At 45.6% G+C, this 25532-nt stretch overlaps 2 protein-coding genes across 5 annotated transcripts in view; one reads left to right on the top strand and one right to left on the bottom strand.

Moving 5' to 3' along the window:
• Positions 1–25532, bottom strand: part of ARHGEF3 (Rho guanine nucleotide exchange factor 3) — a 340374-nt gene that overhangs the window by 312241 nt on the left and 2601 nt on the right. The gene's annotated exons all lie outside the window — the stretch shown is intronic.
• On the top strand, positions 7195–24106 carry SPATA12 (spermatogenesis associated 12). Its single transcript, XM_007984675.3, has 2 exons — positions 7195–8999; positions 21928–24106. The coding sequence occupies exon 2, from the start codon at positions 22258–22260 to the stop codon at positions 22834–22836; it is 579 nt and encodes a 192-aa protein (XP_007982866.1). The 5' UTR covers positions 7195–8999; positions 21928–22257; the 3' UTR covers positions 22837–24106.

Here is a 25532-nt window from a genome sequence, read left to right as displayed (position 1 = left end):
TTTGCGGTGAGCCAAAATCGCACCACTGTACTCCAGCCTGGGCAACAAGAGTGAAACTCCATCTCAAAAAAAAAAAAGAGCGGTTTTCGTGATTTTGTAATTACAGATAAGGGTTGGATGATGGAATAATAAAAATAATAACAATAACACCAGTGAACATTTACTGAGCCCTCACATGTGCAGGTACTGCTCTTGGTGCTTTGTACAAACTGGCTCACTGGCCCACCACAGGCACTGATACACTTCATTTTTCTAGTACATCTAAACACCCTTCACCAGACCAGGCGCGGTGGCTCACGCCTGTAATCCCAGCATTGTGGGAGGCCGAGGCAGGTGGATCACCCGAGGTCAGGAGTTCAAGATAAGCCTGGCCAACATGGTGAAACCCCATCTCTACTAAAAATACAAAAATTAGCCAGGTATGGTGCCAGGAGCCTGTAATCCCAGCTACTTGGGAGGCTGAGACAGGAGATTTGCTTGAACCGGGGAGGTGAGGTTGCAGTAAGCCAAGATCGTGGGACTGCACTCCAGCCTGGGTGACAGAGTAAGAGTCTGCCTCAAAAAAAAAAAAAAAAAAAAATACCCTTCAACATCACCACTACCACCATCTACTGAGTATCAACTGTATGCCAGGCACTTTTCTAAGTGCTTTATGGTAATTACCACACTAAAGCCACACAACCCAAAGTTACTATTCTCGTGTTGTCCAGATTGATCCCTAATTTATTCTTGATCATCCAATAAAGAAACAGAGGCACACCTTGCCCAAGGCCGCCAGTCAGTGTGCTGCTCGTTGTTCTTGTGCCTCTCACCCTCACATCCTGCGGTGCCTGTATATTAGCTGGTCCAATGTCATGCCTGAAAACTCACGCATTCTGGCTCCAGAGTCTACATTCTTTTCTTCTTAAGACAGAGTCTCATTCTGTCACCCAGACTGGAATGCAGTGGTACGATCTTGGCTCACTGCAACCTCCACCTCCCGGGTTCAAGCGATTCTCCTGCCTCAGCCTCCTGAGTAGCTGGGATTACAGGCAGCCACCACCATGCCCGGCTAATTTTTGTATTTTTAGTAGAGACGGCGTTTCACCAAGTTGGCCAGGGTGGTCTTGAACTCCTGACCTCAAAAGCTCAACCCACTTCAGCCTCCCAAAGTGCTGGGATTACAGGCGTGAGCCACCCCACTCGGCCAGAGCCTACACTCTTAACCCCTACACTTTCCTCGTCTTCTCTAGATAAAGTGGCTTAAAGCTTTTAGGGAACACAGCAGGACACAAAGACATAAATAAATAAAATTCACAATATATTTGCATTTAGATCCAAAGCCACAGCCCTCGGACTGTCCCAAGGCAGCCAGAACACAGGCCTAGAATTGAAGTGCGTCCTTCTCCTGTCAGAAGGACACCCAGCAGGAGTACCTAAGCAGAAAGCCAGAGACCATCTAGAGCACAAACCACCCCCCAGGGCACCATGGCCCATCCTGCTTGGAGATCTGCCCCAGCAGACTGACAGGGCCGCCCCAGGCCATCAAGAGAAATGGGCTTTAAATCAATGAGGAGCAGCCCAGGGTGTGGGTGCAGGTGATGTGCCCGGGCAAACAGAAGCAGATTTGCCCTCCTCACTGGGTCCCCTCCACCCTATCCACCACCACCATTTAATCCCTGGCTTCATGCAAAGCTGCCTGCCAGGCAGGTTCCCATATGGGAAAATCCAAGGAGTGCAAATTCTGGAAGCACCAGGTAAATGCACCCCTTCCTTAAACAGCACCAGAATTAAGAAAGGCCACCCTCCCTCTCAGGCGCCTGCTCTCTTCAGGATAAGGATCGTGCCAGGGACGGGTGATGGTTAGCGAGTGCTCACTGCCAAAGGACACATGGGTAGGAGAGGGCAGGGAGGAACACACAGGAGCAATCACCGCGGCCCACACCTGGGGCAGGGAGGAGCTCCATGGCAGGAAAATCACTTACCTCTTCCCAGCCCTCCACCTCGCCTTCCCCTCCAGCCTGCCCTGCCTCTGGCTTTCTTTCATGTCCCCACCCTTCTTCCAAAGGCTCTAGAAAGTTTCCATGTGTTCTTTTTTTCCCCAATATACACATTAACAAAGTAGTTTGCAACATCCATAAAGCGCATCAATCTTAAGTGTACAACTCAATAACATTTTTAGATATGTATACCCCAATGTGATCAGCAACCAAATCAAAACATGTAAAACAGTTCCTGTCTCCCAGAAAGAAGGCTTCCTTATGTTCCTTCCCAGGTAATTGCCTACCCAAAGGTAACTACTATCTTGACTTCTAGTGGCATGGGTTCATTTGCCTGCATCTGAAATGTACATAAATGGAATCACACAGTATGGACTGTCCCTGGCTTCTTCCACTCATCACGGTGTTAGGAGTTTTATCCACATTGTGGCATGCAGCAGTGGTTCCTTCTTTCTCATTGCTGAGTGTACCCCATTGTACGGATATACCAAATCTACTTATCCATATGGCTACTGATGGGCATTTGGATTGTTTCCACTTTTTGGTAATTATGGATAAAGCAGCTATGAACATTTGTGCACAAGTCTTTTGGTGCTCAGATGCATTCACTTCTCTTGGGTATATATCTAAGAGTGGAATTGCTGCAGCACAGGTAGGCATCTGTTAAGTTTGGCTAGATGTTATCAAAAAGATTTTCCAAAATGGTCGTGCCAATTCATACTCCCACTAGCAGTGTGTGTGAGTTCCAGTTGCACCATATCTTCACCAACACTTTGAGTCTTTCTCATTTTAGTCATTCTGCTGGATATATAGTAGTATCTTCTTGTACTTAAATTTTCATTTCTCTGGTGACTCCTGAGGTTAAGCATCTTTCCAAATGTTTTTGTGGTAATTTGGATGTTCATTTTGATGATATGCTTGCTCAAGTCTTTTATCCTTTTAAACTTGGGTTGTCGGGTATGTACAGTGGCTCACACCTGTAATCCCAGCATTCTGGGAGGCCAAGGTGGGCAGATCGCTTGAGCCCAGGAGTTCAAGACCAGCCTGGGCAGCATGGCGAAACCCTCTCTCTACAAAAAATACAAAAAAAAAAAAAAAGTCACGCATGGTGGTGCATGCCTGTGGTCCCAGCGACTCGGGAGGCTGAGGTGGGAGGATTGCTTGAGCCCAGCACAGTGGGGTGGAGGTTGAAGTGAGGCAAGATCACACCACTGCACTCCAGCCTGGGTGCCAGAGTAAGACTCCATCTCAACATTTTTTTTTTTTTTTTTTTTGATACGGAGTCTCACTCTGTCACCAGGCTGGAGTGCAGTAGTGCCGTGGTGCGATCTCAGCTCACTGCAAACCCTGACTCCCTGGTTCAAGGATTCTCCTGCCTCAGCCTCCCGAGTAGCTGGGATTACAGGCACACACCACCATGCCTGGCTAATTTTTGTATTTTTAGTAGAGACGGGCTTTCACCATGTTGGCCAGGATGGTCTCAATCTCCTGACTTTGTGATCTGCCCACCTTGGCCTCCCAAAGTGCTGGGATTATAGGCGTGAGCCTCCGCGCCCAGCCAAAAATTTTTTTTGTAAATAAAATTGTGTTGTCTATTTCCTATTGGTTTGTAGAAGTTCTTTATATATTCTGGATATTAATCCTTTGTTGAACATAAGTATTTTAAACATCTTTTCCCAGACTGCAGCTTGCCTTTTCCCTCTCTTAATGGTGTCTTTTGATGAAGAGTTCTTAATTTTAATGAAATCTGATTTATAAGCTTTTCTCTTTATGCTTTTCTTTTCTTTTTTTTTTTTTTTTTTTTTTTTTTGAGACGAAGTTTCACTCTGTTGCCCAGACTGCAGAGCAGTGGCGTGATCTCAGCTCACAGCAACCTCAGCCTCCCAGGTTCAAGCGATTCTCCTGTCTCAGCCTCCTGAGTAGCTGGGACTACAGGCGCACGCCACCAAGCCTGGCTAATTTTTGTATTTTTAGAAGAGACAGGGTTTCACTATGTTGGCCAGACTGGTCTCAAACTCCTGACCTCAGGTGACCCACCCGTCTTGGCCTCCCAGAGTGCTAAGATTACAGGTCTGAGCCACCCCGCCTGGCCCCTTTATGATGCTTTTCGTGACTTATTTAAGAAACCTGTGCCTAGCCTCATCTCATGTAAATATTCTTCTTTATTATCTCCTGAAAACTCCATTGATTTGCCCTGCACATTTAGATTCTCAATCCATCTTGAATTATTTTTGTGTACAGTGTGAGGTAGGAGTGAGGTAGGATGTACTTTTAGGGTAAAGTCCTGTCAGCTGTGACCATAAACCAGGCACACAAAAATTACAATCTCTGTTACCTCCAGAGGAAGGTGCAGCTTCCCTGACACCCAATCCTTTATCTATATCCTCCAGAAGCCTCTGATTCCACCTCGCCCCTGAAGTCCAACAGAATTCCAAACCACATCCCTACTGTTTGAGAGAATTTTAGGACACAAACTCCCACCTTATATAAAGCTTCCACAACTTTCTATAAGTCCATTTTGACAACTGTACATGAGTCAAAATACTTCTAAAATGCAAAATGATTAAGTAGGAATGTGAATAGGGACAAGGTAAGACAGCATCTGGCTGTCAGATCTGCTGGGCACTGTGCGCCTCTATGGACTGGGAATTAAGGAGGCCACAGGATATGAGCACACATAGCCCCTACTGTCACCATGCTCACAGTCTGGAGAAGAGACCAATAAAAAATGGCAGCAGAGGCTGGGTGCAGTAGCTCACACCTGTAATCCCAGAACTTTGGGAGGCTAAGGTGGGCGGATCACGAGATCAGGAGATGGAGACCATCCTGGCTAACATGGTGAAACCCACTCTATTAAAAATACAAAAAATTAGCCGGGCATGGTGGTGCGCACCTGTAATCCCAGCTACTTGGGAGGCTGAGGCAGGAGAATCTCTTGAACCTGGGAGGTGGAGGTTGTAGTGAGCCAAGATTGTGCCACCTCACTCTAGCCTGGGCAACAGAGTGAGACTCCATCTTTTAAAAAAAAAAAAAAAGCAGAGAAAGTATGCAGGGAAAAGTGATTATGGGGAGCCTCCCTGCAATATCTGAGCCAAAACCTAGATATGAGAGGGAGCTGGCCCTAAGTGAAGGGGCAAAAGTGTTCTTGACAGGAGGACCAGCAGACTCAGAGGCTGAGCAAGCAAAGGGATTGGGACGTAGCTGGAACATCCATGAGACCAGGAGGCATGACAAGGAGTGGAAAGGGCATGTTAGTTGAAAAGGCAAAAAGAGATGTGGATTTTTTTCTAAGCAGAATCAGTTATCATTTCTTTTTCTTTTTTTTAAGTTTTTTGTAGCTATGTTGCCTCATGTTGGGCATGGTCTCAAACTCCCAGTCTCCATTATCTTGAACATATACCACAAGGTCCTATATGAGGTTGATGCACCACAAAAGACTATGGGATTGAAGGGCACTCAGTCAACTGGTCCACCTTGAAATCCTTCTATCCCACCATGGTACAAGCAGGCAACAAAACACAAAGGCTCCTGTTGGCCTTGACCATGCAGGCCTATATACACACACACACACACACCCCTCACACCCCTGCCCCCTTCCATCTTTTCCTTTAGGTCTCAACACAAGCAGGCTGTCACTCCACCTGCCCCCTTGGTAGTACCTCCAGCTGAGGACTCTCAGTCCCGTTATGATCCTGGGTAAAATGGGGTCTACACTGCAGGTTTCTGCATTTTAAAATTTTTATTATTTTTTTTTTTTTTGAGATGGAGTTTCACTCTGTTGCCCAGGCTGGAGTGCAGTGGCACGATATCAGCTCACTGCAACTTCTGCCTCCTGAGTTCAAGTGATTCTCCTGCCTCAGCCCCCCGAGTAGCTGGGATTACAGGTGTGTGCCACCTCACTTGGCTAATTTTTATATTTTTAGTAGAGAGGGGTTTCACCATGTTAGCCAGGCTGGTCTTGAACTCCTGACCTCAAGTGATCCACCCACCTTGGCCTCCCAAAATGCTGGGATTATAGGTGTGGGCCACTGCACCCGTCCAGGTTTCTGCATTTCTGTTTATGATTTCTCAGCACTTATCCCAACTATAATTTTACTAGCATTCACGTGACTATTTGATTAGTATCTGTTTCCTGAATGTGTCTTGTCTGCTGACTCTGGTAGGGTACAGTCTGAGCCGGTCTTAGCCACCAAGTCTTCCCCAGCACTGAGCACAGGGCCTGGCCCAGGGTAAGTAACACTCATACCCACACCCCCACACAAGCTATTTAAATGTAAAAGTTTAAATACATACAAACGTAGAAAGAATATAATGTACCCTCTGTGCCACACATCATACAATTTGAGTGGTCAATTCATTCCTAATATTATTTCTTCTACACTCAACCCAGTGAAACAAACTCCAGCCATCGTATCACTTGATACATACTCGAGTGATACAGAGTAAGTGAATGAATGACTGCCTCCTACTATAACAGACAAACTAGGGGCTTAATTCTTGCTCTCACTGATTTTACTGTCCATACTAGACAGACAGGGAGAGTTGAGGAGGGGCCACCTAAATGAGTCAGTCAGTTTTGCCACCAAGTTAGCAACTCCGATAAAATTTCAGATGAAACTAAAACTATTGTCTAAAGTGAATTTCCTTTTCCTCATATTGATTGGGCTTTAACCCTTCAGTCCTGTCCTTGCCATGGCCACATTCACCAAGAGCTGACTATAAAGGAAGGGAGGGTTACATATTTCCCACAATCTCTTTCAAATAAAAATCTTGAATGAACAAGCTTCTTTCCATAAAATAAGACATGTGGCCTTTTACACAGAAAAATAAGGAATGCCTTGGAAATTAGTATTACCATGTGCTCCCTCAAGGGCCAATCTACATTATACCTATTTTCTCTATTTTCACATTTATGAGAACTTGTTCCAAATCAGTCTGGTCTTTTTGAAATGCCATTACAGTTTTACATACATTGGACAAAACTGTCATAGACCGTGATGCTCTCGGCGTCTAGCACAAGGAGTGATGCTCGTACCCAATGGGTTTGTTTGATGTCACCTGCCTTCAAGGTCCCAAAAGTGTGCATAAAAATAACAATTTGAAATGCTGACATGCAATCATACTTATGTCTTTTTTACTGTAAAATATATTCATTACTTACATTTTCTAAATTTTTTATAAGCACAAGGAAAAAGTTTTAAGCCTTGTCTTTAAGCCTAGTACAAGGGTATCCAATTTTTTGGCTTCTCTGGGACACACGGGAAGAATTGTCTTGGGCCACACATAAAATACACTAACACTAACGATAGCTGACCAACTAAAAACAAAATGCAAAAAAACTCATAATGTTTTTTAAAAGTTTATGAAGGCTAGGTGCGGTGGCTCACACCTGTAATCCCAGCACTTTGGGAGGCCGAGACAGGCAGATCACGAGGTCAGGAGATAGAGACCATCCTGGCTAACATGGTGAAACCCTATCTCTACCAACAATACAAAAAATTAGCCAGATATGGTGGCGGATGCCTGTAGTCCCAGCAACTTGGGAAGCTGAGGCAGGAGAATGGCATGAACCCAGGAGGTGGAGCTTGCAGTGAGCCGAGATTGCACCACTGTACTCCAGCCTGGACGAAAGAGCAAGACTATGTCTCAAGAAAAAAAAAAAAGGTTTATGAATTTGTGTTGGGCCACATGTTAGACAAGCTTGGCCTAAAGATAAGTCACATTTTGGAGTCTATTCTTCCCCATGTGTGTATGAGTTGGGGGTAGGGGGAGGGAGGGTGGTGAGCGGCATGATTACAAGTTCAGGCTCCTGAATCAGTGATAGATTCCAATCTGGCTCTGCTATCTGCCACCCACATAGCCTCAGGCAAGTTGCTTCCCTCCATAAGCCCATTTCCTCTTCTGTAAAGCGGGACTGAAATGACTGCCTGATGGGGTGACAGCGAGGCTTTAAAAACATGAAGTGGGGCCGGGCACAGTGGCTCACGCCTGTAATCACAGCACTTTGGGAGGCCGAGGCGGGGAGATCACCTGAGGTCGGGAGTTTGAGACCAGCCTGACCAACATGGAGAAACCCCATCTCTACCAAAAATACAAAATTAGCCACGCCTGTGGTGGCACATGCCTGTAATCCCAGCTACTTGGGAGGCTGAGGCAGGAGAATCGCTTGAACCTGGGAAGCAGAGGTTGCGATGAGCCAAGATCGTGCCATTGAACTCCAGTCTGGGCAACAAGAGCAAAACTCTATTTCAAAAATAAAAATAAAAAGATGAAGTGAGGGACCAGGCATGGTGGCTCATGCCTGTAACCCCAGCACTTCAGGAGGCTGAGGCAGGAGAACCACTTGAGCCTAGGAGTTCAAGACCTGACTGGGCAACAGAGCGAGACCCCATCTCTACAAAAAATTTAAAAATTAGCTGGGTGTGTGACATGCACCTACAGTCCCTGTGGGAGGATCTCTTGAGCCTGGGAGGTCAAGGCTGCAGTGAGCCGTGATTATGCCACAGCACTCCAGCCTGGGCAACAGAGCTGAGATTCTGTCTCAAAAAAAAAGTACTTAGCCCAGGGCCTTTATGCAGCAAGCACTTAAACGGTATAGCTGCTGCTACTCGGGTTTTCAAAAAAGAGCTGCAAAAAACTCTAGGTTCTGCAGGAGAGCCCTCTCAAGAACCTGCCCAGGAAGTGGGTACACCTGTCCCCACTCCCACAGTAGGAGTCAGAATCAGGGACTGGACAGGATGGGGTTCCTGGAGGAAGCTCACAGCACCAGCAACCTCTGAGTCACAGCTCAGCCCCTCCCTGGCATATCCCTTTGTTTGCTGGGAGTTGAGCTATGACTCACATGAGCTCTGGTCCTGGGCTGGGCACATGTGACCCAGGGTCCTGACTGCCCTGCCCACAGTCACTGAGAAAATTCTTTGTGCAGGCTCACCTTTCCCTCATCTCCCCTGCTCTTCCTGCTCCTGCAGCATCAGATCCCAGCCTGCAGTATCAGACCTCACAGGGAGCCTCTGGTGTCTTGTGGGTAGTTTACCAGCCCCCACCACACACACACACACACACATACACACACACACGCACACACCACCACTTCTTTGGCCTGTGCCTGTTTTTTCACTGTGCTACATTTTGACGTAACTTCAATCTATAAAGAAAAAGTCCAGAAGAGCCACTGTAGTACACTCCAACTCCTCTTACACTTTTTTCTTATTGTGGTAAAATATAATGTCAAACATACCACTTTAACTATTTTTAAGTCTACAGTTCAGTGGCATCTAGCACATTCACCATGTTGTACAACTCTCACCATTATCCATTTCCAGAACTTTGTTGTCATTCTAAACAGAAACTGTATATCCATTCAGCGGTAACTCCTCCTGCACCTGCCCCTCTCCCAGCCCCTGCTGTATTAATACTTCTCTCTCTAAACTTGCTATTCCAGGTACCCCCTGTAAGTGTCCTTCTGTGACTGGCTTTTCTCAGGTAGCATAATACTTTCATGGTTCAGTCATGTTGTAGCATGCGTCAAAAATTTCTTTTCTTTTTTTTGTAATGTGGTCTGGCTCTGTCATCCAGGCTGGAGTACAGTGGCACAATCATAACTCACTGCAGCCTCGAACTCCTGGGCTCAAGAGGTCCTCCCATCTTGGCCTCCCAAAGTGCCAGGATTACAGGTGTGAGCCACCTCACTCAACCAGAAATTCCTTCCTTTTTAAGGCTAAATAATATTCCATTGTATGTACATACCACATTTTGTGTATCCACTCATCTGTCAATAGACATTTGGGTTATTTCTACCTTTTGGCTATTGTGAATAACACCGCTGTGAACATGGGAATGCACGTATCTGTTTGGGTCTCTGCTTTCATGTCTTTGGGTATATACCCGGATGTGGAATTGCTGGACTATATGGTACCTCTATGTTTAACCCCTGTTACACTTTTAGGATTCTGGCAGTCACCATAGCTAACTCAATGAGCACTCTCATCTTACGTTACTCACCACTCTAAGAATTTTTATTAACTCATTCAGTCCTGAAAACAACTCCCTGAGGTGTGGTATAATTATTTGCATCCCCATTTTACAGACAAAGAACCTGAGGTGAGAGAGGTCCTCCTTCTCAGATGGCAGCGTCAGCATCTGAGCCCTCACAGGTTCAGATTTAAATTGTTTCTCTGGTTGTGACAAAAACAAGGTGCTGCTCTGCCTACCAGCATTTTCTGCCCTGAATAATGCCTTTGGGAGGGTTTCCACATCTTTCCTTGCTCTAGACTAAGGATCAACTAAAAAAAGAGAGTGAGGCAGGGATGCTCCACTGGATTGGATCTGTCTAGACTCACTGCTAGCAGTGAGAAATCCAACTCCATCTAGATAGGTGAGAAAGGGGATTGTAGGAAGGTCCCTGGAGCAGCTCGAACAGTCATGTGACTAGATCCAAAGACAATGTGCCCAACCCTCCCCACACGCTGTCACCGCTCCACACTCTGGGCCTGTCCTAACTGCTCTAACACTGGGTGAGTGCCTTCAAGCACCTTCTCTGCCACTTCTGAGTGGGTTAGAATGACGGTGAGGAAGCCCACGGCCTGGCATGGCTGGCTTGTGTCTAGCTCCGAACCGGCTACCATAGCCAGGGGGAGGGGAACCATGATAGGCCCAGCCAGGACCACAGCCCCCACTTGGGCTCAGGCTGGGCTCAGGAGCATGGGGGGGGCTCAGGAGCACGGGGGAGCCTTTCAGAGAAGAGGGAAGGAAGCAGGGCAAGTGCCCAGCACAGATGCTGCGTAATCTACAATAGCAAAAGATTGGAAGCTGCCCAGTAGTACTGAACAAAACAAGGTTAAATAAAGTTGCTCTAGCCACTCAGCAAAACACTATGTAGCTGTTTAACAAGCAGGAATATCTGGTGTGAACGACAGGACTAGCTCTTTCTCTGTCCACACACATGCACACACACACAACAAACATACATACACACACACATACATACACATATGTAATAATTCACAGGTAAGAAAAATATAGGCAAGAATTATATCATAATAGAAGAATCAAATGGCTTTTAATCTGTTTACCAAACTCTTCTTTACAGGTTCAACAAATTATTGTCTGTACCAGGCAAGGCGCTGGGGACATGACAGGGAACACAATAGAAGAAAAATTCCTGCTCTCATGGAATTTACGTTCTAGTGGGGGAGGCAGATGACAAGATAAATAAGCAAAATATACCTTATATTGGATAACGATAGTGTTAGGAGAAAAAGCAATGAAGGCAGAGGGGAAGTTGGGATGTAGTGGTAACAGTTTAGATATGATGACCAGGGGAGGCTGGAGGAAATGAGGGACCAAGCTCTGCATACATTGGAAGAGGTGCATTTTGGGCAGTGGGAATAGCAGGTGCAAAGGCCCTGAGGTGCCCACGCAGGGAACAGCATGGAGGTGATGTGGCTGAGGTGGGGTTATGATGGGGAAGGGCAAACTAAGAGAGGAGTCAGAGAGGAAATGTGGCCAGATCACATGGGGCCTTGCAGCCACCCTAAGGGCTTTGGCTTTTGTTGCAGTGAAATGAGAGCTATTTGAGGGCTTTGAGCAGAGAAGTAGCCAACCCTTTAGAAGGTTCCCTCTGACTCTGAGTTGAGAACAAGCTGAAAGGAGGTAAGGGCAGAGGCTTGGAGGACACAGTCATTCAGGTGAGAGGGGAGAATGACCTGGAGGGTGGTAGGAGAAGGAGGAGAGCAGTGGCCACTTTCCAAGTATATTTTGAAAAAATACAGTGGGGTCTTTTGACAAGTGTGGAGAAGAGAGATACAAAAGTCAAAGACAGGCCGGGCGCAGTGGCTCAAGCCTGTAATCCCAGCACTTTGGGAGGCCGAGACGGGCAGATCACGAGGTCAGGAGATCGAGACCATCCTGGCTAACACGGTGAAACCCCGTCTCTACTAAAAAATACAAAAAAACTAGCTGGGCGAGGTGGCAGGCGCCTGTAGTCCCAGCTACTTGGGAGGCTAAGGTAGGAGAATGGCATAAACCTGGGAGGCGGAGCTTGCAGTGAGCTGAGATCCGGCCACTGCACTCCAGCCTGGGTGACAGAGCGAGACTCCGTCTCAAAAAAAAAAAAAAAAAAAAGTCAAAGACGATGCCCCAGCCTTCAGGCCTGAGCAACCAGGAGGTTGGGGTGCTCCTTAACAGAGATGTGGGAAGAGGATCAGGAGAGTGGGGCATCCTGGAAGCCAGGTGAGACAAGGCTTCGAGGAAGAGAAGGTGACCAACTCCATGAAACACTGCTGGCAGCCAGGAAGGATGGCAACAGAGAACAGGCCATTGGGATGAGCAACCAGGCACTCATCGGAGACCTCAGGAAGAGATGTCTGGGGAGAGGGGAGTGGGAGCCAAGCCTGCCTGAAATGAGGGGCTCAAAAGAGAATGGGATAGCAGCATTATTCACAATAGCCAAAAGGTGGAAGCAATTCTGTATTCACGACAGAAGAATGGTTGAACAAAATGTGGCAAATACATAGAATTGAATAATATTCTGCCTTAAAAAGGAGGGAAAGTCCATGCCAGCTGTGCTGGCTCACGCCTGTAATCCCAACACTTTGGGAGGCCCAGGCAGGGGGATTGCCTGAGCTCAGGGACTCGAGACCATCCTGGGCAATGTGGCAAAACCCTGTCTCTACCAAAAATATAAAAAATTAATCGGGCATAGTGGTGCATGCCTGTGGTCCCAGCTACCCGGGAAGCTGAGGTCAGAGGATTGCTTGAGCCTGGGGGGTAGAGGTTGCAGTGAGCTGAGATTGTGCCACTGCAGCAATCAGTGACAGAGTGAGGCCCCATCTCAAAAAAACAAAACAGAAAACCAAAACCCAAGATGGAAATTCTTTCTTTTTTTCTTTTTCTTTTTTTTCTTTTTTTGGAGACAGGGTTTCCTTCTGTTATCCAGGCTGGGGTGCAGCGGCAAGATCACGGCTCACTGCAGCCTCAACTTCCCTGGCTCAAGCGATCCTCTCACCTCAGCCCCCAAGTAGCTGAGATTACAGGTGCATGCCACCACGCCCAGCACATTGTTGTATTTTTTTGTAGACAGGGTATCACCATGTTGCCAAGGCTGGTTTTGAATCCCTGGGCTCACCGCCCGCCTCCTCGGTGCTAGGATTACAGGCATGAGCCACCATGCCCAGCCCAAAGGAAGGAAATTCTGACACATGTTAGAACATGGGTGAACCTTGAGCGCATTTTGCCGAGTGAGATAAGCCAATCACAAAAGGACAAATATGGCATGATTCCACTTATATGAGGTATCTAGAGCAGTCAAATTCAGAGACAGAAAGTAGAATGCTGGTCGCCAGGGGCTGGGGGCAGGAGGGAATGGGGGTTACTGTTTAACGGATACAGCGTTTCAGTGTCACAAGATGAAAAACTCTGCAGATTGGTTGCACAACAATATCACTATACACAACACTACTGCCCTGAAAACATAAAAATAGTCAACACAGTAAATTTTACGTTATGTGTGTTTTATCACAATTTGTTTAAGACAATGGAAGGCCAAAAATTAGTCAGCAAGTCCAGACAATTCTTTCAAAAACTGTTGCTCTAAACTGAAGAGAAATGGGTGTATAACTGTAGGGAGAAGTAGAGTGGAGAGAGGGTTCTATTGTTTTTAAGTTGGGAGAAATAACTGCGTGTTTATTTGTTGATGGGACTGATCCAGTAGGCCATGCTCTTAAATGTTGAAATTACTTGCAAAAGGCCAGGCGCAGTGGCTCACGCCTGTAATCCCAGCACTTCGGGAGGCCGAGATGGGCAGATCACTTGAAGTCAGGAGTTCGAGACCAGCCTGGCCAACATGGTGAAGCCCCATCTCTATGAAAAATACAAAAATTAGCCGGGTGTGATGGTGCACACCTGTAGTCCCAGCTACTAGGGAGGATGAGGCAGGAGAATCACTTGAGCCTGGGAGGCAGAGGTTGCAGTGAGTCGAGATTGTGGCACCGCACTCCAGCATGGGTAATAGAGTGAGACTCCATTTCAAAAAAAAAAAAACATTACTTGCAAAAGAAAAACTGTCTTTTAGGATGATGAATATTCTGGAACTAGTGGCAATATTTGCACTACCTTATGTATGTGCTAAACAACAGATTGGGTACTTCAAAAGGGTCAATTTTGTGGTATGTTAATTACACCTCAATAAAAATAAAATAAAACAAAAGCGATAATAAATGTTTAATGTCTTCTGAATACCATGTTCTCATACAGGCTGAGTTCCCACCCAGGCAGCCCCAGATACCAATAGTTTCTGTGGCCAGTGACCCACCACAGCTACGTGGTAGCCTGCGGAACAGGTGAGGCAAGGTCAGCCTCATTATGGCTGAGTCACAAATGCTGCATTAGCACAGACAACCCCCTACAGCTAGATCTACGGAGCATGCACCAATTTGCTGCAGATAGATGGCACCTTTTACTTAGTTAGGCCCATGAACTCTCAGATCTTCAGTCTTAAAAGGAAATCTAAGAACTGGGCACGGTAGCTCACACCTGTAATCCCAGTTACTCAGGAGGCTGAGGCAGGAGGATCACTTAAGGCCAGGAGGGCAACATACTGAGACTCTGTCTCAAAAAAAAAGCAAAAATCCTAAAATGTAAGAAAAAATCATTTCAATCAGAACAAGAAACTCTGCACCCCCACTGACAATCTGCCAACCCATCTGGTCCACCTATAATTGCAAGACAACAAGGGAGGGACTTATTTTGCAGTCAATCAAAGGGGAGGAAGTTCTTTCCGAAATGTTCTCCTATCTGTACCAACAGCACACTTCCACTTCCAACCATTGCCTTTTTCCTTTCTTTTTTTTCTTTTTTTTCTGAAACGGAGTCTCACTCTGTCACCCAGGTACAGTGGCACGATCTTGGCTCACCACGACCTCCGCCTCCCAGGTTCAAGCGATTCGCCTGCCTCAGCCTCCCAAGTAGCTGGGATTGCAGGCACCCGCCACCATGCCTGGCTAATTTTTTGTATTTTTAGTAGAGACAGGGTTTCACCATGTTGGCCAGGCTGGTCTCGAACTCCTGACCTCAAGTGATCTGCCCATCTCGGCCTCCCGAAGTGCTGGGATTACAGGCGTGAGCCACTGCGCCTGGCCTTTTGCCTTTTTCCTTTCTTCTGAACAACCTCAAACAGTATCTTACCCACTGTGATGATTAATTTTATGTGTCAACTTGGCTAGACCATGGTAACCAGCTATTTGGTCAAACATTCTAGACATTTCTGTGAAGGTATTTTTTAGATGAGATTAACATTTAAATCAGTGAACTTAGAGTAAAGCAGATTATTCTCCATGATGTGGTGGGCTTTAGCCAATCAGCTATGAGCCTTAGTAGAAAAAGACTGACCTCCCAGAGCAGGAAGAATTCTGCCCAGACTGCCTTTGGGCTCACTGCAATTCTTCCCTGGGTCTCCGGCCTGCCAGCCTACCTTACCGATTTTGGACTCACTCGGCCTCCACAATCATATGAGTCAATTCCTAAAAATCAACCTCTCAATAGATAGATGAGCGATTGATTGACATATATCCTGTTGATTCTGTTTCTCTCCAAACCCTAATACACACCCAAAATAAGTGATTTTCCAATAGAAATGGTCTGTAAGGACCTGTACTTGCATGAAATTTCAAGTCACAGAGAGATGAATAAAAATATTTTTTTAAAAAACCACAAAATATGGCAACCCAGACAGAATAACATTTGTTGGCCAGGCACAGTGGCTCATGCCTATAATCCCAGCACTCTGAGAAGCCAAGGCAGGAGGATCACGAGGTCAGGAGATGGAGACCATCCTGGCTAACACAGTGAAATCCCATCTCTACTAAAAATACAGATACAAAATTAGCCGGGCGTGGTGGCGGGTGCCTGTAGTCCCAACTACTCGGGAGGCTGAGGCGGGAGAATGGCGTGAACCAGGGAGGCAGAGTTTACAGTGAGCCAAGATCGTGCCACTGCACTCCAGCCTGGGCGACAGCGAGACTCCATCTCAAAATAATAATAATAATAATAATAATAATAATAATATTTGTCTATATATTGATCAAAGCCATCATAGGAGATATATTTGTTTTCAAATGCAACTTTAGTGTGGGTGTGGTGGCTTACACTCGTAATCCCAGCACACTGGGAGGCTGAGGCCAGAGAATTACTTGAGCCCAAGAGTTTGAGACCAGCCTGGGTAATACAGTGAGACCCAGTCTCTACAAAAAATTTTAAAAATTAGCCAGTGTAAAGCCAGGTGCAGTGGCTCACGCCTGTAATCCCAGCACTTTGGGAGGCCAAGGTGGGTGGATCACGAGGTCAGGAGATCAAGACCATCCTGGTTAACATGCGAAACCCCATCTCTACTTAAAAAAAACACAAAAAAATTAGTCGGGCACAGTGGCAGGCTCCCGTGGTCCCAGTTACTCGGGAGGCCGAGGCAGGAGAATGGCGTGAACCTGGGAGGCAGAGCTTGCAGTGAGCTGAGATTCGGCCATTGCACTCAAGCCTGGGCAACAGAGCGAGACTCCGTCTCAAAAAAAAAAAAAGCAAACAAACAAACAAAATTAGCAGGTGTGGTGGCATGCACCTGTAGTCCCAGTTACTCTGGAGGCCAAGGCAAGAGGATCACTTGAGCCCAGAGGACACTAGACATGCATAGGGCAACTATTGTTTCACCAAATAATTCAGATATGTGTGTGTGTGTGTGCACGCACACACACACACACACACACACACACACCACCGGGTCACCAGGTTGCAGTCTATTTTTTACAATAGGTCACAGTCAAAAACAAGGGAGAAGCCACCATACTCCACCATATAATAAATACTTAATAAAATTTGGTAGCATCATCATTCTTAGCTCACTCTAAAAGGTAATACTTTCATGTTCTTCGTTAGCATTTATTATCACAATAAAATAGAGCTTCTAACACATTTATCAGTGCTGTCACTCACTTACTGCAGTGCTGTTTAAGAGTCACTGCATCTCCCTAAATAAACTTGCCAACTCTCTCTCCTCAAAAGGACTCAGGCGGTCATTTAAATAATTTCTGACTCACAATGCTGGCCAACGATTAGCGAGGCCCTGCCCAGCCCAGAACACATGAAATGTGAGTGATTTGTTAAGAAAACCATTTGAGTTTGCAAGACTGCACAGGGCTTTTATAAAACTAAAGCCATGCTGGAGAGAAATAGTCCTCCCCACCCCCTTGGGAGATGTGTCATACAGAAAGGTCACACAAGGTCAGCCAAGCTGCATGCACCTTCTGAGACTGGGCAGGAACTGAAGCGCCAAACCTCAAGTGTGCAACGTGCTTCCTTGTTTTGGGGTTAGGTTATATCATTGTGTTTTTCCCCTAACTTTCCATGTGCACACACACGCACACACCCCCATCACTAAAGGATGGAAACAAAATCCCTATGAACTGCCGGTTCCAACAACTTAAGTAAAGGGAATCTGCTAAGGCAAAAGATCTGATTTTTTTTTTTTTTTTTTTTTTCTGAGACCAAGTCTCGCTCTATCACCCAGGCTAGAGTGCTGTGACACGATCTTGGCTGACTGTAACCTCTGCCTCCCGGGTCAAGCAATTCTCTGCCTCAGCCTCTCTAGTAGCTGAGATTACAGGCACCCGCCACCATGCCCAGTTAATTTTTGTATTTTTAGTTGAGACGGGGTTTCACCGTCTTGGCCAGGTTGGTCTTGAACTCCTGACCTCGTGATCCACTCGCCTCAGCCTCCCAAAGTGCTGGGATTACAGGCATCAGCCACCATGCCCAGCCTAGATCTGAGATTTTGAAGACCTCAAAACATTTTCTATTGCATATAACTTTCTCTCCTCCCAGAAACAAACTAAAAACTCAGTCCAAATTAATGCTTTTTAAAAAATTGCTTTTTTGAAACAACTGTAATAAATAACTCTAATCTCTGTCTCTCAAACATACCCACACACAAGTATTGTTTTTTAAAATGAGAGCTCCTCCCCCCAGCTGAGTTGAGGTATGAATGGATTTGAAGTTTCAAATGTAGTTTCCCACATTGTTCTTTAAGTTTGGAAAACAAGATTCCAACTTGGAAAACAAGATTCCAAGTGATACAAATGTAAGTGCTGCATTCTTTATTTCTTCTTTCTTGAAAATAAAATCATGTATTTGTGCTGTGCCAAAGCATTACATCTGGAACACATAAGTACATGCTGGGGTATAAACTAAGCTTGTTTTTTTCTTTTGAGACGGTCTTGCTCTGTCGCCAAGCTGGAGTGCATTAGTGTGAGCATGGCTCATTGCAGCCTCAAACGACTGGGCTCAAGCTATCCTCCCACCTTAGCCTCCCAAGTATGTGGGACTACAGACATGTGCCGCCACACCCAACTAATTTTTAAATTTTTTTATAGAAATAGAGTCTCGCTTTGCTGCCCAGGCTGGTCTCAAACTCCTGGCCTGAGGCAATGCTCCCACTTCAACCTCCCAATGTGCTGGGATTACAGGCGTGAGCCACTGCGTCTAGCCTAAACTAAACTTTTAATATGTGATATTACTCCCTTTTTATTTTTATTCCATTCTTCAAACTATGATGGGAGTGAATTGGTGGGGAGGGGCCAAGATTGTTTTAGTAGCAGAACTCTTTCCTCATATGAAATCATACCCCTTTGCCCAACAGATAAAACAATATAAAATGGAGCCTGGCTTCAATTCTCCTACCACCACCTGGTGCCTCCAGGACTGTGGGGTCTCCCAGTTCTCACCACACTTCTCAAGGCATGAAGCAAGGGGTCATGGGAGTATCTTAGAGATCTCCATCCCATCCTTAGCATGAAGGAAAGCCAGATCTGTCATATCTGCGACCAGGTGCCAGATGCACTCCCATTTCACAAATTCAGGAATTAAGTGTCTTATCCAAACCTTAAATTAGACACTATAGTATACTGTCTTACTTTCTTCAAAAAGGAAAAGAGACATTATGCCCCTGGAGTTTTGTCAGTGCAGTTTGATGTCTGTGCAATTTGCCTACTCAGCAGACTCAATGACTAGGGAAGCTGAGTGAGCAGTGCCACCAGCAAAAAGGAATTCAGGTTCCACACTTAATATTGTTAAGATGGCAAAACTCCCCAAGTGATCTATAGAGTCAATGCAACCCCTATCAAAATCTCAGGTCCCTTTTTGCAGAAACTAACAAGCTGATCCTAAAATTCATAGGGAGATCCAGAATGGCCAAAATAATCTAGAAAAAGCAGGACAGGCTGGGCACAGTGGCTCACACCTACAATCCCAGCACTTTGGCAGGCCAAGGTGGGAGGATTACTTGAGCCCAGGAGTTTGAGACCAGCCTGGGTAACATAGCCAGACCCAGTCTCTACAAAAAATAAATAAATAAAAATTAAAAATTAGCTGGGTGTGGTTGCACACATCTGTAGTCTCAGCTACTTGGGAGGCTGAGGTGGGAGGATTGCTTGAGCCCAGGAGGTCAAGGCCACAGTGAGCAGTGATCATACCACTGCACTTCAGCCTGGGTGACAGAGCAAGTCTCTGTCTCACAAAAAAGAAAAAAAGAAAAAAGAAAAAGAAGGACAAAGTTGGAGGACTCATACTTCCTGATTTCAAAACTTACTACAAAGCTATAGAAGTCAAGACAGTATAGACAGCAATACTGGCATAAGGATAGACATACAGATGAATGGACTAGAATTGAGAATGCAGAAATAAATGCTTACATTTATAATAAATTGATTTTTGACAAGAGTATCAAAACAATTTAATGGGGAAGAAGAGTCTTTTCAACACATGGTTCTGGGACAACAGGATTTCCATATGCAAAAAATGAAGCTAGGCCCCTACCTCACACCATATACAAACATCAATTCAAAACAGATCAAAGTTCTAAATCTAAGAGCTAAAACTATAAAACTCTTATAAGAATATATAGGCATATGGCCAGTTGCAGTGGCTCACGCTTGTAATCCCAGCACTTTGGGAAGTCAAGGCAGGCAGATCACGAGGTCAAGCATTTGAGACCAACCTGACCAACATGGCGAAACCCTGCCACTACTAAAAATACAAAAATCTGCCGGGTGTGATGGTACACACCTGTAGTCCCAGCGACTCAAGAGGCTGAGGCAGGAGAATCATTTGAAACTGGAAGGTGGAGGTTGCAGTGAGCTGAGATCATGCCACTGTACTCCAGCCTGGGTGAAAGAGCAAAACTCCATCTCAAAAAAAAAAAAAAAAAAAGAATATATAGGCATAAGTCTTCATGACCTTGCATTAGGCAAAAGTTTCTTAGGTATGATACCAAAAGCATAGGCAACCCAAGAAAAATAGATAAATTGAACTTCACCAAGATTAAAACCTGGCACTTCAAAGAACACCATCAAGAAAGTGAAAAAATAACCCACAGAATGGGCAAAAAGTATTTTAAAATCATAGCTGATAAGGAACCAAATTCAGAATACACAAAGAACACTTACAACTCAATAATAAAGAGACATATAATCCAATCTAAAAATGGATAAAAGACCAAATATACATTTCTCCAAAGAAGATACACAAATGGCCAATAAGCACATGAAAGAACGCACATCATCATTAGCCATCAGGGAAATGCAAATCAAAGTCACAATGAGATGTCACTTCAAACCCACTTAGGATGGCAATAATCAAAAGATGGATAATAACAAGTGTTGATGAGGATGTGGAGAAACTGGAAACCTCATGCACTGCTGATGGGATTGTAAAACGGTGCAGCCACTTTGGAAACAGTTTGGCAGTTCCTCAAAATGTTACAGTTACCATATACCCAGCAATTCCACTGCTAGATATATATTCAAGAGAAATAAAACCATATGTCCATAGAAGTTTGTATATTCTTCCCTAGGGAAGGGAAGAGCCAGGGCAGGTAAAAGAGAAGAGAAATGCAAATGGACAAAGAAAACACTCTTGGACATAATTAAATGGGAAAATGTTAGTTGTTAGCACTGTCCAGGCCAAATAAAGAATTAAAAAAAAAAAAAAATAGGCCAGGTACAGTGGCTCATGTCTCTAATCCCAGCACTTCAGGAGGCCAAGGCGGGAGGATTGCTTGAGCTCAGGGGTTCAAGACCAGCCTGGGCAACATGGCAAAACCTGTCTCTACTAAAAATACAAAAAATTCGCCTGTGGTGGCACATGCCTCCCAGCTACTAGGGAGGCTGAGGCATGAGAATCACTTGAACCGGGGAGGCAGAGGATGCAGCGAGCTGAGATACCACCCTGGGCAACAGAGCAAAACTCTGTCTTAAAAATAATAATAATAATAAAAATAAATAAAAACAGGCCAGGCGTGGTGGCTCACTCCTGTAATCCCAGCACTTTGGGAGGCCAAAGTGGGTGGATCACGAGGTCAGGAGTTCAAGACCAGCCTGGCCAAGATGGTGAAACCCCATCTCTACTAAAAAGTACAAAAATTAGCCAGGCGCAGTGACAGGTGCCTATAATCCCAGCTACTCAGGAGGCTGAAGCAGAAGAATCACTTGAACCTGGGTAGCAGAGGTTGCAGTGAGCCAAGATCATGCCAGTGCTCTCCAGCCAGGGTGACAGAGTGAGACTCCGTCTATAAATAAATAAATAAATAAATAAGTAAATAAATACAAAGAAACAAAATCCATTGGTAAGTAATACATACAAAATGAGCCCATTGTGTTGGTTTTCAAAGACACTCACAGGCACCCATGCTTGTGTGAGTAAACAAAAGCAAGAGAAATCTATGCCTAGTTGATCACAAACATTCCCTTTGGAAGCAAGCCTGGGATGGGGAAGGCAGAATTTGATTTTTTACTTCTTTTTTTAATCTCAGCATATTATACCTGTAATTACTTTTAACTCTACAACTTCTGATATGTTTACATTTGTGTTCAATAAGAATATAATCAGGATTTCTTATTTATGTTTCTAGCCAAAAGGGAAGGAAAGAGAGAGAAAGCCACTGGAGTTGGGTAGCGTGGGAAGTTGTGAAAGTGGACAAGCATGAAAGAGCTTCCAAGGAGTAGAAACAGCAGGAGCAAAGATGTGAACATGGGAAAACCTCCACAGTATCTGGGTGACTGTGGAGTTTGGCTCTGTTTGAGCACCCGGGGATGACTGCTGGTGGTGTGTGGCTGAAGGTGAATGGGTACAGTGCACTCAGCAACCAGGCTGCAAGAGTGCTGCATGCCCCTTAGGGATTGGCTCCAGCCAAGTGCCCTGGCCTCCTTTCCTGAAGCATTTTGGTTTTGACTTGGGCCCCATGTCCAGTTCTGCCCTGACTTGTGGGTCCACCTTGGAAAAGTCAGGAGACACCTGGGAAATGAAGGCACTAGACTCTTCCAGACTCGTTCCATGGCCACCCAGAGGCCTTGGGTCATCTACCCAACATCCCAACAAACCCAACTGTGCACTGGCATCATGCCAGGGGCCAGGTGTTCTGCCAGGAGCAGCCTCTGCCCTCCCAGAGCTGACATTTCAGGGAGATGTGTGCCAAAGCGAGACCTGTCAGAGATATTTACAAACAGCCATCTCTCTTTACATTGCTGTACCCCAAATAAATCTTCTGGGAAGACTCTCTTCACCTCCAGCTCTCCTGATACAGCAAGACAGTTGTGAACAAGTTATTTATAACTCTATACTTCAATTTCCTGGTATGGAAGATGGGGATAATGAGAGGACCTGTGCCACAGGATGGTTGTGGAGACTGTATGAGGATATAGGTGCTGAGCCCAGTAGCACAGGGTACAGCCGTTCAAACCAACTGACATTTATTGAGGGCTGCTTTGTCAGGTCCCTCTCTACAGTATACTCCAACACACACATACACACACAGCTGTAATCAGTGACAATCCTGCAACATCTGAGAGTCTGGCAGCTTTTGTCTGGGCCTTTGCACATGCTATGTCCTCCCTTCCATCCCCCACCGGGGGTGACTCATAGCCATCCCTTTCTGCATCTCATCAGATATCACTTTTTCCAAGAAGCCTCCCTGTCGCACCATTTCCCCAACATCACAGATGAAGGAAAAAAGACTTAGAAAGGTTAAGTTACTGGCACGAGGTCACACAATCCAGATCTCATACTCTTAGCCCCCTAGGAACCTTACACTGTATTAAATGACATCAATGGATCAATCAATGGAAAGAGTGGGACGCATGCATCTCCTGATCCCTGATCCTATACATTTTCATCTCTTTGTTGTTTCTATCAAAGCCTGCTAAGTAACTACTTTTCCTCTAGGTGAGTGCCACTAGGTGATGAGGTGAGGTAATCAAATGACACAAAAGAGGAAGGAGTCCACCACCAGGTTAGGTACAGTGGAGCAAGTCTTACAATGTGCAGGATTATAACTCCAGCAATGACCCCTAGGCTCATGCTCATTCCCCAGGTGGCAGTTTCAGAACACACTGCTCAGGTCTCACCCTGTAAAGGTAGGTACCAACCTTCTAGTAAGCCATCAGAACACACAATGCCAAGATCTTACTCCAGCCACCTGCCAGGACCTGGGGGGCAGTAGGAGAGTTCTCCCTACATTGTCTCATTTTCCCTCCCCTTCTGCAGTGAGATAGACCATGTCCAGTGCTCAAGAGTTGACTGGCCACACTGGGGAGTTTGACCACAACGTTGGGCTCCATATGCATGGAATGAGGTTGCCGGCAATTGTCCATGAGGCTCCTCCCTCATTTGTCTGGGTTTATGCTCCAGTGCTATCTCCTCAGAGACCTTCTCTGACCAAAGCCAGCTCTGCCTCCATCCCATCACTCTGGATCTCCTTCCCCAGCTTCATCTCCATTACACTGGCCACTCTCCCTCACATCTTATTACTGATCTAGTTGTCTGCTGTCCATCTCCACCACTGGGATGTAAACTCCACAAGGGAGGAATGCTGTCAGTTTCCTTGACTGCTGTGTGGTCAGTACCAGGGCAATGCCTGGTACAGAGTAGCCCTCTCTCCCTAAATGTTTTTGAATAAATGAAAAAAATGAGCTAAGTGGCTAAGATAGGTGTAAATACGACCTCAATTAGGAACAGTCTTGCCCATCCTCTTTTTTTTCTTTTTTTAAGAAAAAAAAATGGGCCCAGCACGGTGACTCATGCCTGTAATCCCAGCACTTTGGGAGGCCAAGGCAGGTGATCACTTGAGCCCAGGTGTTCGAGACCAACCTGGGCAACATGGTGAAATCCCATCTCTACAAAAACTACAAAAATTAGCTAGGCATGGTGGTGCATGCCCATAGTCCCAGTTACTCGGGAGGCTAAGGCGGAAGGATCACTTGAGCCTGAGAGGCAGATGTTGCAGTGAGTCAAGATCACGCCACTGCATGCCAGCCTGGGCTCTTAAGAAAGCAAGACCCTATCTCTAAAAAAGAAAAAAGAGCTGGGCATGGTGGCTCACGCCTGTAATCCCAGCACTTTGGGAGGCCGAGACGGGCGGATCACGAGGTCAGGAGATCGAGACCATCCTGGCTAACATGGTGAAACCCGTCTCTACTAAAAATACAAAAGAATTAGCCGGGTGTGGTAGCTGGCGCCTGTAGTCCCAGCTACTTGGGAGGCTGAGGCAGGAGAATGGCGTAAACCCGGGAGGCGGAGCTTGCAGTGAGCCGAGATCGCACTACTGCACTCCAGCCTGGGCGACAGAGCAAGACTCCGTCTCAAAAAAAAAAAAAAAAAAAAAGCAAAAAGAAAAAGAAATGTGTACCCATTTTCATAATTGAATAAACAATTTTCATCAAAGTAAAGAAGAAAGCAAAGCTTGTCACCAAACCTCTCCACGGCAGACCTCACTCCACCCATCATGCTAGTAATATCCCATGAAGAAACTGACTCAATAAATTAGAATTATATATTAAAAATCTCATTTTAACTTGAGTTTCAACTTGTGAAAGTGAAGTGATATGAATTAAAGAATATTTGTACAAACCATTAAGAAAATGGGTCCAAGGATTAATTTTCTTTTAAATATAGCTAGGGTCACATTAATAAATTGATTAAGGAATGATACAGAAAAATCCAGGAAAAGAACAAAAGAGACACCCCTACCTCCAACCCAGTGCAGTTCAGGAGCCTGAACAATACAGAACTTGGCCTTGAAGGGTTACTAAACTATGGCAATGGCCTTTCTGCTTCATGCTTCTTTGCCTCAGACCCCCTCTGGTGACACATGACTGGGCAGCGTACTAAGTTCTGGTCAGGAGCTCAGGGACCTTAGTTACGGCAGAGAACTTTAGAGATGGATATTGATGGATGCAGGATGGTCAGGACACGAAGCAGACCAGAAGGACCAGAACGGTAGCATGCAGGAGGCCACAGCTCGTCCTCATCACAGTGGTATAGGGACTGCATCTGGTTCTCTGCCCCCTCTCCTTCAATAGTTCTCTGTTCCCTCTCCTCCAATGGAACAGGCTATTGCAGGAGGCGACAAGTTCCCTGTGCCTAGAGGATTCAAGCTTAGGTTAAACAGTAACTAGGAAGAGATGTTGCAGGGGTGATTTAATCTGGAGGTGAAAGTATGCCACATTCATGGTCACTTTC

The sequence above is a fragment of the Chlorocebus sabaeus genome, chromosome 22, assembly GCF_047675955.1.
Source record: "Chlorocebus sabaeus isolate Y175 chromosome 22, mChlSab1.0.hap1, whole genome shotgun sequence".
NCBI lineage: Eukaryota > Metazoa > Chordata > Mammalia > Primates > Cercopithecidae > Chlorocebus > Chlorocebus sabaeus.
The sequence above is the reverse complement of the archived record's forward strand: the minus strand, read 5'-3'. Positions and strand labels throughout refer to the sequence as shown.

What these genes read in the sequence shown, in the direction of transcription:
- SPATA12 (XM_007984675.3), top strand. Translation starts at nt 22,258, where the DNA reads ATGTCCAGTTCTGCCCTGACTTGTGGGTCCACCTTGGAAAAGTCAGGA.